The following is a 17,366-nucleotide window of genomic DNA, read 5'->3' as shown; positions in this document are numbered from 1 at the left end:
ACATATTATTTTAAATTAGTCGAATATATTAATCAATAATATTTATATCTATAGTTATTATATATCATTGTATAGTTATTATATATCTATATATTATATATCGTATATAGTTATTATATATCATTAGTAATATTATATTATAAATATATTATAAATTATATAATATTATTATAAATTAGTCGTATATATTAATCTATATTATTTATATTGTTTAAATATATATATCTTATATATATATATATATATATATATATATATATATATATATATATATATTTATATTTATATATATATATATATATATACATATATATTTAGATATATATATATATATATATATATATATATATATATATCATATATGTATAGACATATATCGTTTACATTGATCTATAATATTTATAATATCGTATCTATAATATTTAAGAAAATTTAAAATTGGGCAACCTTTTGTTTAATTTTTTCACAATTAAATGTTGTAATAGAATTATGACTATATTAATGTATATATATTTTTCTGCTATATATATGTTTTTTCTGTATATATATATATATTTTCTAAAGATTAGCTGTAAACTGAAAGTTGTTTTATTTCTATATTGTTTAATGATAACAGATAGATTATTGCCTAAAGTCGTTGCGTAAAATTTTTACGTAGTTATGATGGGTTATATATGCGATGAAAATCGCATATAAATACACTACATTCTACATAAAAAAGACAACAATACTCCATAAAAAACTTGTTTAAAGAAAATATTCATCCATTATTGATGAACAATAAGAAGTAATTAATATGATAAAATGAATAATTTCTTTCTTTAGTCAACACATTTTACTACTTTTTTGGTTTTTGAATAACTTATTACTACATTTACAACAGAAACTGTTTTTGTTTGAAGCAAACAAAAAACAGTTTCTGTTGTAAATATAGTAATTAGTCATTAACCAATTTTCTATCTATTTTAGGTACTACAACTTTTTTTTAAATGAGAATAAAAAAACATGCAGAGCAATTTTTTTTCTTCTACTTGACTTTAAATTTTATAAAAGCTCTTATACTTTTATTATATACAAATATATTATTATCAATGAGATGATAGTGGTGCAAATATCACAAGGTAAACATTTTAATTACAAAGTCTTATAAACAAAACAGCTAAATAATTAAAAGGCAAGTTTATTTGTTGGAATAAATACTTTTTATTAATAATTTCTTTAACCAAGAACAATTTTTCATAACACAATGGTTGACTTTTCCGAATAAAATAAATATTGAGACTTAAATAAAATATCTTTTATAACAGAAATTTTTACCGGGAAACACTGATTCAAGTGAACTTATCTCTTCGTTTGAATAGTCTGTCATGAAGTATTTAGGTTGGAATGAAGGATTCCATTTTTTAATAAACGTTAGTGCTTCTTTAATGGCTTCCGTTGTTTCATTTTCGCATACAAAAATGGCAACTATTTGATGATCAACATTTGTTTTTACAACTAGGAAGAAGAGAGGAAGTGCATATCAAGTAGTTCGGTATGTTGCATCAAGAAATGATAGCTCATTGCCATAACGCACAAGTTATATTTAAACACTCTTGGTCTATCAGGGAGTGACAAAATTTTTTTCTAGCTTTTAGCATATGGTTGCGGATAGTTTCATCCAGTGGGAAAAAGCGTTTGTTTGATTTATTGGGCATACTTCTTGAACTAAAATTGATGCGAACAAAGTTCTCCAGATGTCGTCTCATCTCTGTTACAGTATTAACTCCAACTTTAACTAGTTCTCCAATTTTGATAATAAGCTCATCTGAAATAGGTTGAATGAGACCTGCTGCCTTTAAAAAGTATAGTTAATTGTTAAAAAGAAGTAAACGACACAAAATATTGTTAAAAAAATATGTAATAAAACTTACATCACCAATTAAATGGTTTCTGTGCACAGAAATATCTGGTATAATTAAGACATACTTTCTTGACACAATCATATTTTTGTTTCCAGTCAAAGCTAAACGGAGTTTTTTTTATGTGTCTTTCCTGAGCCATTCAGAATCTCTATCAAGCTTTAAGAAAATGTGTAAATAAATGTTTAATAACACATATAAAATTATGTGATAATAAATTATAGAAAAATTATTAATTTTATGTTGATTGGACATTTTATAAAAGGATTCTAGTAAAGTTTAATATATTGATCAGATTTACATGGACAGATGGCAAACTACTTTAGACAGATTGCCCAATCTATTAACAAAAAGAGAGTCAACTCTCTTTTTGTAACTAAAACTTGTTAAAACTTGTTTAATCAGGAATTTTATTAAATGTTATCATATTATAAATTATGAGTTACTCTAGTTATAGATTTAAAAATATATATAATGCTATCATCTTGGCTTGTTAAAAAAAAAAGTACTAAACCTTAAACTCCGGAAATTCTAGTATTTCTTTAATATGAACCTTTGCAGGGCAATCAAATTTCTTTGTAATCTGCACAATATTTTTATGTTTTCTACAAGAATGGTCTTTTGCCTATATATATATATATATATATATATATATATATATATATATATATATATATATATATATATATATATATATATATATATATATATATATATATATATACATATGTATATATATATATATATATATATATATATATATATATATATATATATATATATATATATATATATATATATATATATATATATATATATATATATATATATATATATATATATATATATATATATATATATATATATATATATATATATATGTATGGATGCATGAATGCATCTACGTACATATGTATGTATGTATTTGTATGTATGTATTTGTATGTATGTATTTGTATGTATGTAAATATATATATATATATATATATATATATATATATATATATATATATATTTATATATTGTAATTAATGTATTGTATATTGCAAAATAGTTTAAAATGAACTGCAAGCATATTAATTTTAATCCCTTAATTCTAAACATATAATAATGAAGAAAAGTAAGTAAACCAAAGAAGCTCTCTGTTATTTATGTTCTGATATGGTACAAAGAAAAAAATTAATAATAATATTTAATTGATAAAAAATAAATATCCAAACAAAATTATAAAGATTAAGGCTTAAAGATTAACGCTTCTCCATGTAATTATTTTTAATACTTTTTAATATCGAGTTGGACTTCCTTTAACTTTTATGACTTCTACAAGTCGACACGGCATCGCTTCAACTATTTACTAATCGCATCGAGTCGTTATCAGCCCAAGCTTCTCGGAGCATGATCTTTAGCTCTTGTTTTCTTTTTAGACATTGTGTGCCAAATTTTTTATCCAGAATAGCACTGAGATGTTTACTAGGATTAAGATCTGGACTTTGCGCTGGCCATTCAAGTAACTCAATTTGCTTTTGGATATAAAAATCTTTAGCTTTCTTTGACGTATGTTTAGAGTCATTGTCTTGTTGGAAGATCAAATGTTTTCCTAATCATAGTTTTTTAGTTGAAGCAAGAAGATTTTTATTGAGAATATTAACATAAACATTAGAGTCCATAATTCCATCAATAAACCTCGCCCGTTCATAAGACTTTTTTAGCAAATGCAAGTCTTCATTTTCAATGGATTTTTGAAAGGAATGGTTTCTTGCGCGGAACTCTTGCTTTGAATCTAATTTCTTTCAATCGATTTCGAATAGTACATGAGCTTACTTGCAACCCAAAATCTTTCTCAAGGAGGCTTGACACTTTTGGTGCTGATAGATTTTTTGCACCATCTTGACAATTTGTTGATCTATTCTTGATGTTGTTTTACACTTAGCTCCGGATTATGGCTGATTTTGCACATATCCAAACATATTATACTTTTTAATCAGATCACCGATGGTTCCTAATGCCATTCCAGTCACTTTATTTATCGACTTGAATGTTTTACTGCTTGCACAAGTCAATAATTGAATTGGGCTGAGCTTGGCACCATTCCTTGATTTTAACTCCCATACTTAATAATATCAGTGGTAAATCAAATGAATTTAAAAAAATATTAGTTATTAAAAATTAGTTAGTTTTATTAATTTATTAGTTATTAAAAATTAGTTTGTTAAAAAAATATTAGTTATTAAAAATAAGTTAGTCAGTTATTAAAAATTACTCTTTGTAAAACAACAACATTTCTAAAATTATTGATTTAAAAACTTTTTTTAATAGTCAATTTCAAAACTTCGTTTATAAAACAATATGTTTATAAATTCGTTGAAGTTGTAACACTTCTTCGGGAATTATTAAATTTTAGCAACGCAATTTAATTACGATTGATTAATTTTTTGCTAGATAAAATCATGATTAAATTAGCTTTTAGAATAATTATAAAAGTATTTATCAAAAACATATGTTTTTTAGAAATAACCTGACAAAGTTTGTTTTTCACAATAAAATCTTTTGTTCAGATACTTTCTTCTCTGACTGTATATATAATTATAGATTTAATATACACTTTCTGTTTTTGATAACATTTTTGTTTAATTTTACCTGTTTATCTCTTCTATTTAGATGACTAGAATTAGTAGCTACAAAAAATGGCAATCAGAAGAATAAAATATTCCCAGATTAGTACTCGTTGGAGATGTCATAAGGGGTTTGTCCTCAACAACAGTATGAAAGCACCTCTGATGACAATTATTCAATTACTACAATTTTATGAATTTAAGGTCTGGCTTAGATGAACCAGAAAATAAAACAATTAACAAGGAGCAGTAGATGTAAAAGGCGACTTTGGCGCCACCCTGATAGTCTCAGGACACACCTTTCTCGATGATTTATGACAACGATTATGTTTTGGGATAAAGAAGGAAAACAAACTAATAAAGTAGTACCAGATGGTGATGCGATAGTTGAAGGGTTAAAATTAACTGTTATAATTTGCATGTGCGATACCAGGATTCATGCCTTGTAATAAGATAACAGTTTGGATTTAGCAAAGTCTCATAGCTTGATGAAAGACTCAAAGCCATTTTTTTTGTGTTATAATGAGAGGCTGAATGTTTAACCAATTGATAGAGGTAATGTGGATTGGGGCGAAGAAGGTGGAGAATGGAATAGGAATAGTTTTAACTAGGGTGATTTTGAAATGAATCCCTTTACCTTTGAAGAGGTCAGTGATGTAAATATTTTTGATAGAAAACTACATAAGAGAGTGAGATGCGCAAATGCAAGAAGCATTGAAAAAATTTCAAACCACAACACTTGAGGTTGTAAAAGATATAATACCATGACAGGTAAATGTTACCTTTGAGGTTTTACCTGTTAATATTATTATTGAGGTTACACTGCAGGATTTAACCAAAGTTATCAGCGAGGAGACTGGTATTAAATTGAATAAAAAGACAGCGGAAATAACATCTTAAAAAAATTGGCTGATGCAGAAGTAAAAAATAATTTAGTGTCAGATCAAGTTAAGCTTCTTGAATATACTGAAGCAAACCTTGATCAACAAAATTTTAGAAGAATTACTGAGTTATATATTGTATTTAATAATGAAAAAGCAAAATTGGATTTAAAATTTAAACTTCATCAAGATTATTTAGAAGAAGAAATCAAGAATCGAGATTTTCAATTGTATACCATGGCCTCTCCTTATACATCAAAATACCACAAAATATAGAACTTACTAAATTGAATAATCTTATTGCCTTGAAGAAAAAACTAAAAGATCTCATTGAAAAAAACAGTTTTATCAATATGTATTAAATGTTAAAGATAATTTATATTGATAACAATTAAAATAGAATAAAACAGTAATCAAAAAATAATAAAGAATTTTTTTTTTTGCATGAACTTAACTGTTGTGTAACTTACCGCTTCATCATTTTTTTTCTCTCTGTACTCAGCCTTTACTTTAACATTGCGGTCTTTCCCTTGTTGACAGTCAAGAGTAGACTGTGAAGATGTAATAAAAGGAACTCCAGAATAGGAAAGTTCTTTATCTTCAAAAAAAAACTTTATGATTTTTTTTTGTCAATTCTATAAAACAAATAAATATTGCCATTATATCTACAACAACTTATTTCAGAAAATGAAATAAAAATATAGTTTAAAATATATTTTTAAACGAAGATTGTAGAATTTAAGGGTATTAATCTATTATTTTATTTTTGTTTTAGTTTTTTTATTTTTAAAAAATTATTTTAAAAAAAGTAAATATTTCAAAAATTACTTTGGCTCTTAAAACTACAAATAATTACGTTAAAATTGTTTAACTTAATAAAATAGACTCTAGAAGTATAAAATAAAATATAAAAGTAATAGAAAAGATCAATATTGATATTTACTTTTTACTTTTCTACCTTTTCACTTTACATTACTTTCATATCTATCAGCAAAACATTTCTCCAGAAAACAGACTTCTGTTTACTATGGCTAGAAATCATTGTAAAAAGGTTTTGTCTGACGAGAAGCCCACTATTCTCAGGCCATGAAATCTCGTATTTCATCTCAAAAATTAGACTCTTGTGACTTCTGGAGAATATTCAACAGCAGCATAGAATATATAAAATTGAAGGCGAACAGTCAACTTAAACTGCTAACACATGGAATTGATGGTCAATTGTTTTTTATTGGACGGCCAAAATTTTTATTTTTTTATTTGTTTAATTTTTATCTTAATTTTACATACACAAAAATAATGAATAATGCTTGAAAATTAAAGAATTTGTATTCCTTAAAAAAATATATAATTTTAAATAAAATCAATGCATTTTAAATGGAAATACAAGTAACTAACATTCAAATTACATCTATACATACATCTATTATTTTACACGTAAGTATACATATACTTCTATTTACATTGTTGGATTGTAAAAATGTTTTAAATTTGCAAACCTTTTAATTCCTTTTCCATTCCTCTTGAGAATGCTGAAACATAATGCACTGTGTGCAATATTTGATGTTCTTTTATTTTTAAACAAACGTCTCTATATGTATTGAGAATGTGTCGTTCTTCAAGAGTTTCTTCAAAGGGATCTAAAGGTACTGTTATTGATCCTGGTTCTGCACATAGTGAATAAATAAAAAATGATGAAATAAAAAATTTTGAATAATAACTATTTTTCAAAATTGAAAAAAAATTTAAAATTGTTTATTATACTAAAAAATTAACTTCATAATTATTATTAATTGTTTTTATAATTATTTTTCTACTTAATATTTGCCATATGTAAAATATAAATAAAAAAATTCATTAGTTCATGTCATAAATCAAATGCAAAAAGAATGTAACTTAGAGCAAAGTTTCAAGTTTAAGTTATACTTAAAGCCTGCATTAATTTTATATAAAAGCAAAAAACAAAATATATTAACTTTTAAAGATATACATTAGATATATTATCAGAAAGTATCAATTCTTGATACTTAGTAAACATTTTAACAAAGTTAATAACATTTTAACTTTCTTTTTTAAGTAGTTTAACTTTATTTTAGTGCTAATTAGGCTTAAATACACTTAATGACATTGATTAATGTATATTATCGATGTAAATAAATTGATGCCATCAATTGATGCCATATTATATTAATATTATTAATATATTTGTTCAAATATATTTACATTAAATATAAAATCTTACCAACAAAATCTTCAAGAAGAAACAATATCACAAACATTACAATCTCCCAAAATATTCTCGTCCATTTTAATTAACTTTTTCAAAAATTAACTTTCAAGAATTTCGTACGAAGAACAAGCTTCGTACGAAATTTTTGGTTTCAAAAGCATGGTGAAAATTTTTTCGGATGGTGTTGAGACGATCTTTGCGTCATATTTGATTTCAATAAATTTTTCCGTAGTCTGCAAATTTTAAAATCTATGACACCTCCTTTTGGTGCATGCTAAAGATCGCTTACCGGATTTAATATTCAATTTGACTTATATTTTTGTAATAAAACGTGTGACAATTAGAATATGTCACACCTTTTTTTGAGCTTGCTTGAAATTGGTAACCTTCCTTTTCAACATCGGGTGTAAAAAGTAAGTTATTCTAAAACTTTTTTTTGCATTTATTATTTCAGGAATTTTTTAGCCAACTGTATCACTATAATCGGTTGAAATTTGGACGATTTAAATTGAGTTTTCTCAAAGACAACTTAACCAATTATAATCATTTTCTTTTCATAATGATGCTTACATGATTAATTTTTATTTAAATAAAAATAAATATTGCCTTAACTTTACGACGTGCAAGTAATTCAATTTTTTAAATAGTACTTTAATCTCTCTTTAAACCTCCATCATCTCCACAATTTTACTTTTCGCCACTTTTTTTGTAGCATTAATCCATCTCGGAATTTTTAACACTATTTTCACATTTGCCTTGTTTCCTCCATATTCCTTTCACAATTGCCCAGTAAGATTCGATAACTCGCTGCTCACGACAGTTCGACGGATTAGGATCCTGTGGAACAAAATTGATTCTTTCTTCTTTATACCACTGAATTACTTTTTTGGAATAGTGGATCAATGCTAGATCTGGTCAAAATAAGGTTGATTATTTGTGCTTTTTAATTGGAGGGAGAAGTTTAGTTTTGCCTTTTAATTAGAGGAAGAAGTTGTTTTTTCAAGCATTCCCTCACAATAGATCTGAGATCACATAAAGATTGATTTGTTGATTGATTTGAGAGCTTTTAAAACCTCAACTGCAAATTGCCTGCCATACAAGGAACTTGAAAGCGATTTTCTTACTCAAATGTACTTAAATTTGTCAGAAGCTTTATAATGTTTTGACTGTTAATAATATTGATTACCTGAAAGCTTTGAGTGATCTTTTTTACAGTAAGTTTCATCATCTTCTAAAATGCATAAATTTTTTTTCATAATTAATTTAGGCAAATTTTTAGTTCATCCAATTGCCTTGATTTCTCCATCAAGCGACCTTTTTGGTATTTTTTTATTGTATTATTTTTTTTTATTGTATTACTTTATTGCATTCAGACTTTGTAGCTAAATCTTGTTGTGACAACAAGATGTAGCTAAATCTTGTGGTGACAAAGTCACTACAAGATTTAGCTACAAAGTTTAAATGCAATAAAGTAATACAATAAAAGTCGGATTTGATGAATTAAGTCGGATTTTGATGAATTAAGTTGACTATTGATTTTGCCTTCTTTTTGGATATAAATCTTGATTTTCCACTGCTATATATATATATATATATATATATATATATATATATATATATATATATATATATATATATATATATATATATATATATATATATATATATATATATGTATATATATCAGAGAGAGAGAGAGAGAGAAACTGACAGTTATTTTTCTAAATATTTTTTTTTTCAACATCTTCACTTCCAACAAGGCTGTAAGCAACCACTATTAGAGTTGGAAGTTACTGTGAGAGAAAAGATGAAGTTTGTAGAGCAAGATAACGAAAGACAGATGCTTTAAAAGATTGCAAATTATATGAATCAGGATAACAAGATAAAAAAAGAGTGAATTCCAAAGAACTGATGTTCGAGTAAAAAAACTAGTCGAATAAGAGCTTTTGGAGCACTTAGTACCAGTCTTAGAAAAAGGATGAAACTTAATTGAACAACAAATAACACAAGAGTGAATTTTAGTAGATAGCACAAAAGATGCTAGCTCTTTAGGCAGTGTATAGTGTTTATTAAAAAGAGAAAGAGAACCAACATTACAACGATGTGATAATGGTTGGAGGTCTAACTATGTTTACAATGCAACTTGTCTAAAAGAGAAAGGGCATCATTGGAAGATCTGCCCCAGATATGGCAACAGTATTAAGGATGTAAGGATGGATTTGAGATTTACAAAGATAAAGAATAAAATCATCAAGTAAGAAAGTGGCGAGCGTGATAAAGAGATGCAACCTTAGCAGATGCTAATTTTGCAATGGATATGATATATGGTTTCTAAGAATGATTGTAGGAGTTAATCCTAGAAGATGTAGGGTAGATGACTCATTGAGTACATATATTTGAATATAAAAGAAACATTGTTCAATTGGATAAGGACACTTCTCTATTCAAGCAGTTGAGCACTAATGAACTGAAACTTAGATTTCTTTATATTGAAATAAAGGGAAATCAGGGTTGGGCTTTTCAGTAAAAACAGTAAATGCACAATATTTATCGAAATGGTTATAATAAATAACTTTAACTGTAACTTATGCATTAATAGCTTTTTGTTTTTTACTCTTTCTAATATTATCTTTAATTGAAAGTTTAACTTTAATTAGTGTAATACAATTTAAGTTACAGACCAATGATCGCGAATTTACAGTTTTTACCGTAAAATTTCAACCCTAATTGAAATACACTTTTAAATATTAAATGGTTTTGGGTCATTCCATGCCAAATAGACAGAAGTCAAACACCAAGGATGTTTCATGCTATATAAAATTGTGCATTACATTACAAATTTACCAAAAAATAAACAAAATCTGCATAAAAAGTTCCAAAATTCACCGATTTTAAAACACTGTTAAATTTTTTTTATGCCTACAAATCTTTAAATAAAAAAGTTATAAAAGGTCTATCTTTTCTTGTAAAATGAAAATTTTTATTAGATGGGATAAAAATCAATATTGTCAAAGCAATGCAAATGATTTGCATTAACTTTTTTGTGTTTAAAGGGATCCCAAACCATCGAGACATATGTTCATATTAATGAGAATGATAAAAAAAAAAGTTTGGGCTAAAAAATTTTTTGATTAAGGCAAAAGAATAAAATCATACCAAGAAAACTTGTTTTCGTCCGAGCTATTCTCTAAGAAATTTTATTAAAACAACTGTTTTGGCTAGACAAATTTGAAGGTATAAAATAAACAGTTTTATGCAGATTTTTTGATGGATAATTAGACTAACGTCTTATAAGTTGTTAAATCCTTTTTTATCAAATACTTTTCTATTTGCCAATCAATATAGTTTCATTTGTTTGTATCATTGGTATTTGACAAGAACAAGAAATACAAACAATACATATCAGTAACATGTTGGTGAGAAATCTATGTTTGACATGTTGGTGTGAAATCTATGTTGAACATGTTGGTGTGAAATCTATGTTCAACATGTTGGTGTGAAATCTATGTTCAACATGTTGGTGTGAAATCTATGTTCAACATGTTGGTGTGAAATCAATGTTGAACATGTTGGTGTGAAATCAATGTTGAACATGTTGGTGTGAAATCTATGTTCAACATGTTGGTGTGAAATCTATGTTGAACATGTTGGTGTGAAATCTATGTTGAACATGTTGGTGTGAAATCTATGTTCAACATGTTGGTGTGAAATCTATGTTGAACATGTTGGTGTGAAATCAATGTTGAACATGTTGGTGTGAAATCTATGTTCAACATGTTGGTGTGAAATCTATGTTGAACATGTTGGTGTGAAATCTATGTTGAACATGTTGGTGTGAAATCTATGTTCAACATGTTGGTGTGAAATCTATGTTGAACATGTTGGTGTGAAATCTATGTTCAACATGTTGGTGTGAAATCTATGTTGAACATGTTGGTGTGAAATCAATGTTGAACATGTTGGTGTGAAATCTATGTTCAACATGTTGGTGTGAAATCTATGTTGAACATGTTGGTGTGAAATCTATGTTCAACATGTTGGTGTGAAATCAATGTTGAACATGTTGGTGTGAAATCTATGTTCAACATGTTGGTGTGAAATCTATGTTGAACATGTTGGTGTGAAATCTATGTTCAACATGTTGGTGTGAAATCTATGTTGCTTTATCCATCTGTAAATGAAGCACTTTGTTGTTATATATTGATCTGTTGCCTTATTTAAAATACAGTTTTAAAAATAGGCAATGTTAAATAACATACTGTGTATTTAATATACATGAGAAATTAACAAAGAGAAATTTATATAAAGTATTTACATAAAAGATATAGTTATATTTGTAAACATACCGCTGCTTTACTTTCCTGCTGTAAATTTAAAGTTGTTTAAAAAATATTATTTTGGTTTAAATTGATATTTTCAAATGGTTTAAACCATTTGGGAAAACCCTATCAACCCTGGTATGATATTAATTTTATGTATCAGTTTTCAGATTGTCATGAAAATGTTGTCTTTATTTTTGGGAATTGTGCCAATGACATTACAAGAATTCAGTTGTCATATTTTAAATTAAAGGCAAAAATATTAGGCTGCTCTTAGGTGCATATTTCATTATCATCTAGGGGACCAGGATAAGCTTACCTGCATGGCTTCTTAGATATTATAACTCAACCTAGTTGAGTTTTAATATCTAAGAAGCCATGCCTCTATGTCTTTCACACCAACTAATTTTGAAATCCTAAGAAGAACAATACATCTCTAGAAAGGACTCACAATTTTTGTGAAGATAAGCATCGTGGAAACTTATAAAATCTAAGTAAGTTTTAATATTCCATTATTGCTTTTATGATTTTTTTTTTGTTAATAAGTTCAAAAAATAAAGGAATGTAAGACAAGATTATCAGGCTGAATTATTTCAATCTAAAAATATTGAATATTCTCATACAGCAGAAGTTTTGAGCTGTGAGCATATTATGTGAAATAGAGAATTATGATTGTTTAGGATATCAGGGCGAAAATATAAAAAAGTCTTAATATTAATTTTCTTAAAAAATTGCTTTTTCAAGAGTGCAATGTGAAATTTTAAATGTGGACTATAATCGGTTGCACATAAAGTGTGTTTAAAAAAATAAATAACATAGGGTCTCATGAAAGGGCTCTTCTTCAGGCTTTTGATGACATATGGTTTAGTTAAAAATTTACCATGGAAATTTATTTCCAGGTAATAATAATTACCGGGAAAAGAAACCACTATAAACTTTGTTGTGTTGTTGATGATGTACCAATTAGAAATTGATTTTTATGTGCATTTAGAGTTTTTATAAGGGTTGGTCCATAAATTATATCACCCAATTATTGACCATTTTTGACCTCCCTCCCCCTCATCACAATATCTTAACTCTTAGATAACAAGTTCCGGACGAGTCGTCACAAAACCACCATTCCCCATCTACCCACCCCCCTCTTTAGAGTGTGGCATTATTTATGAACAAACCCTAAGTTGCAACTAATTTAAAAAAAATAAAAGATTAATGAGTTTCTTACAGTTATTGTATGTTTGTGTAACAATTTTTTTCTGAATAAATTTATTATTCTTTATATTTTTTTATTGTATTTAACTTTTTTTAATTTAAGATGATAATTTGATTATTGGCTTTAGAATAAGTTGATCCTAATGCAAATCTTAAGTCACATAAGTATTGCAGTTTGTTTCTGTTAAACCACAAAGTATATAGATTTGATAATATTTGATAATATTGATAAGTCAAAATTTTAAAATTAAAATAATAATAAATACGTTTAATGAATGCCAATTCATTAAACGTTTTTTTTTTTCGAATAGTTATTCGAATACAAGAAGTAAAACTATTTTGTTAATTTTAAAAATATTATGTGATTTAAAATGTATAAATATATTATGTAATGTAAATATTGATTAAAAATTGTTTAAAGTATTTAAATATTTAATTACTAACTATTTAAAAAATTTATTACTACCAAAAATAAATTTACTAAAATATAGTTAATAAATGCTTAAGATACTTTAATTAATTTTAATAATTATTTACTTATTTGTATTACTTGCGTAGTATTTGCAACAAAAGTGTTTATTAAAGTCTTAAGTAAAATAGTTTTCTTATTGTGACTAAAGTAACATCGTCCACCAGTAAATTCATGTATTCAAAACAATGCCATTAAATCAATTCTTTATCTTAGGATAAAACTAAAAAAGATAAATACAAATGATTAAAATGATGATTAAAAATCATTGTCGTAGCACCTGTTTTAACTAAAGGAGAAGGGGGAACTCAAAAACATCTAAACCCCTCCTCCTCCTCCCTCGACGTTGCCGGGAAAAAAGTAGTATCCCCAAATAAACTCTGGGTTTTTCACTGTATATGCACAAAGTATTAAACGTAAAACCTACATACACAAACAAAGCATTGATCATTATAAAATCAGATAGTAAAAAGACAAATAAGTTACTAGTGTATTTTTTTGGAGGATTTATTTATTTTTGATGATAACTCAATGAAATATAAATTTATACGTTTAAACTTAAATAAAATATATTTATCTTTAAAGACATCAAAGTACATCTTTAAAAAAAATTAAATAAAAATTTTCATCATAACCAAAATCAAAAAATTTTAATGGTTGAGGAATTAACAGTATATCTAAAACTTGCGTGCTTAAGATGTGAAGTAAATCATATTCAAACTATTTGTCATAACCATAAAAAGATTTATGTGGATGGATTTTAGACTTAATAGGGAAAAAAGTTTTTTTACGATCTATTTTATAAACACAAAGTCAATGTATTTTATAAACATAAAGTCAAACACATTCAATGTATATATAAAAATTTAAGAGTATTTTAATTTAGAAGTAAATCAATCCACAAATATGTAAAGATTTTTATGTTTATGGTTATGTTATTTTGAAATAATCAATTATTAAGTCAATTTTTTTTTCTGTTAAATGATTTGTTTTTGTTTATTTATTCTGTATCATACAGATTAACCCTTTTGCGACTGAGTTTAAAACAGCTATATGACTGGGCATAAAATAACGAACCAGGATCATGATCAATTAAAATGGTATGAAATTAAAAATTTAGTCAGAATTTTACAAATAAGACCTTGTTTTTTTTTTTTGTCAGGGTTAGGGTTTTAAAGAGTTGGCTTTCAAAATATTAAAAAACTTTTATAAAAATTTTATTATCTTAGTTATGTGATCAAAATATATGTTGTTGAAATTAACAAAAATATATTGTTTCTTTATGTAACTTTAAATAAATAAAGAAGAAATACAGAAACATATCATTTTCGATATTAAATAAAAAAAAGGCATTGGATAATGGTGATCAAACAAACAAAATTTCCACCACTATCATTGAAAAAAATAACAATGATCTTATTTATATCAGTAGAGTTTAATCTATTTGTAGTCATTTTTTAAAATTGATTTTTGAGCGATCCTATATATGCAATTAACAAACGGTTTGAACCATTAACTTAAGAAATTATTCACATTTCAAAGATAAATATAAAGTTTTTCCTAATTGCTTTAGATGCTTTAAAATATTTACAATTGTTTGTGAACTACCATGCGGGTCACTCGTCCTTTGAAACAAATTTTATGAACCGCCATATTGGTCACTCGTCACGAAAGGGTTAAATAAACAAAAACATACATTATTTGTAACATACGGTGTATGATTTTAAAAATTAAACCTAATAAGGTTTGGTAAGATTACAAACTTATGTAATCTATTTACATTTTATGTACCTGTTAGTCATTAGTTACCCTCTGCAGTAATGCTGGAAGGTATAATAACATAACTGCAAGGTAAACAGTGTTAAAACTTACAATTGTTTAGTTGTAAAAAGCTGTCTTGACTATTAACTAAGCTCTGTGTACAACTTAGAGGTTCCTTCTAGAAATGTTTCGTTACTATTTATGTTTATGGATAATTTTTTTTTTTTTAATATTGCAGATATGGATAATTTTTTTTTTTAATATTACACATATTGCAGATTTTCTTTTACTATATTTTATTCACCATCACTTAATTAGTTAATTAACAATTTGAAACTATGTTGGAATCTTATGAAGTTATCAATAGAACACCTATTAAGAAATATAATAAATCAATTTTAATTGACACTTTTATATTTTATAATAAAATATTAAAAAAATTTTTAATTTAAAATTTTTTTCAAACCAGTGTTTTTTTTATCATATACAACACATTAAGGGGGTGGCAGCATATATCCTAACCCTAACCCTGAACAATTTTTAAGGAATGGGGATCCTAATAGCAGGTTTTGGGGGAGGCCTCCGACCCACTAGCCATGCCACTGTGTATATATATATATATATATATATATATATATATATATATATATATATATATATATATATATATATATATATATATATATATATATATATATATATATATATATATGTATATATCTATATGTATGTATATATCTATATATATATATATATATATATATATATATATATATATAACACTTTTTTCTTTTTTTGCAACATTAAAAATGTTTTTAGATAAAAATGTCATCCTCCTTATGTTGTCCTATTGGAAGTGAAAAAGCATTATCTATAAATTATGAATCAATAGGAAGAGTTTTAAATTTAGATGGTCTTGATATATACGAAGTTGGTTGTGGTGATAAAGTAATTATTGTTTACTATGATATCTTTGGATTTAATGGTGGGCGAATTCGTCTAATATGCGATCAGATAGCAAATGAAGGATTTTTAGTTGTTTTGATTGATATCTTTCATGGAGATATGTGGCCTGCAGATGCACCTTTAGATGCTGAACTTTTCAAGTGGGTGTCACAGTTTACTTGGGAAAAAATTAAAGCTGATACTGATAAAGTATTTAAGCACTTAGAAAAAAGTGATATTAAATCATATGGTAGTTTAGGTTTTTGTTTTGGTGCCTGGCCTGTTTTTCATTTAAGTCAAAATAAGATAATGAAATGTGGAGCAAATGTTCATCCCTCGGTGCATGTTGGATCACTTCACGGTGAAACTCCTGAACAGCTTGCTAGGTTACTAGAATGTCCTCAGCTTATTTATGCAGCTAATAATGATTTACCTACTTATAATGATGGTGGAGAAGTAAAGCAAATTTTACAAGAAAAGTTTGGTGATCAAAACGATATTCAACTTTTTCCTGATATGGTTCATGGTTGGGTTCCACGAGGAGATTGTAATGATGAAAGGGTGGCAAGAGATGTTAAACTTGCTATGGATGGAATTATAAAGTTTTTTAAGAAAAATTTATGATGATGTATTTTAACCAATTTATTTAATTCTAATTAGCAGGCATTTTTCTATTTTTATACATTTTTTTAAGACATTTTTTACATCCTAAGATATTTTTAAAATCTTTTTTTTTGTTTTGTTTTGTTTTTTACAAGCTTTTTGTTTTTATAAAATATTTAATCTTATTTCACTAATTATAACGAATCTATTTGCAATAATATGTAACTACGTATCAACTTATAAATGAATCTATATGCAACAATAAGTAACTACGTATCAGCTTATATATATGCAAAAATAAGTAGCTAGCTAAATAACAAAATCAAGTTGATAACTTGATTTTCTTATTTATTTATTTTTATTTTTTTTGTTAAATTATGTTAGATGAAGATATTTAGCTCAGAAAACTTCAATTTAAAAATGAGTTTATAGAAATCAC

General features: G+C 26.0%; 1 protein-coding gene and 1 long non-coding RNA gene across 2 annotated transcripts; one reads left to right on the top strand and one right to left on the bottom strand.

The window, feature by feature from the left end:
- Positions 1–1,008: 1,008 nt before the first annotated feature.
- Positions 1,009–7,791, bottom strand: LOC136077158 (uncharacterized). The gene is made up of 6 exons (XR_010636867.1): positions 7,634–7,791; positions 6,891–7,058; positions 5,865–6,029; positions 2,416–2,526; positions 1,914–2,060; positions 1,009–1,835 (listed from the first exon to the last, which is right to left on the bottom strand). It is a non-coding gene; the product is annotated as an uncharacterized LOC136077158 (long non-coding RNA).
- A 74-nt stretch (positions 7,792–7,865) lies between these two features.
- LOC100210352 (uncharacterized) lies at positions 7,866–17,004 on the top strand. Its single transcript, XM_065791868.1, has 2 exons — positions 7,866–8,034; positions 16,199–17,004. The coding sequence occupies exon 2, from the start codon at positions 16,205–16,207 to the stop codon at positions 16,946–16,948; it is 744 nt and encodes a 247-aa protein (XP_065647940.1). The 5' UTR covers positions 7,866–8,034; positions 16,199–16,204; the 3' UTR covers positions 16,949–17,004.
- Positions 17,005–17,366: the final 362 nt, after the last annotated feature.

Source organism: Hydra vulgaris, chromosome 02 (genome assembly GCF_038396675.1).
Source record: "Hydra vulgaris chromosome 02, alternate assembly HydraT2T_AEP".
NCBI classification, from domain to species: domain Eukaryota; kingdom Metazoa; phylum Cnidaria; class Hydrozoa; order Anthoathecata; family Hydridae; genus Hydra; species Hydra vulgaris.
Note: the sequence above shows the minus strand (reverse complement) of the source record. Positions and strands in the feature narration are given on the sequence as shown.

What these genes read in the sequence shown, in the direction of transcription:
- LOC100210352 (XM_065791868.1), top strand. Translation starts at nt 16,205, where the DNA reads ATGTCATCCTCCTTATGTTGTCCTATTGGAAGTGAAAAAGCATTATCT.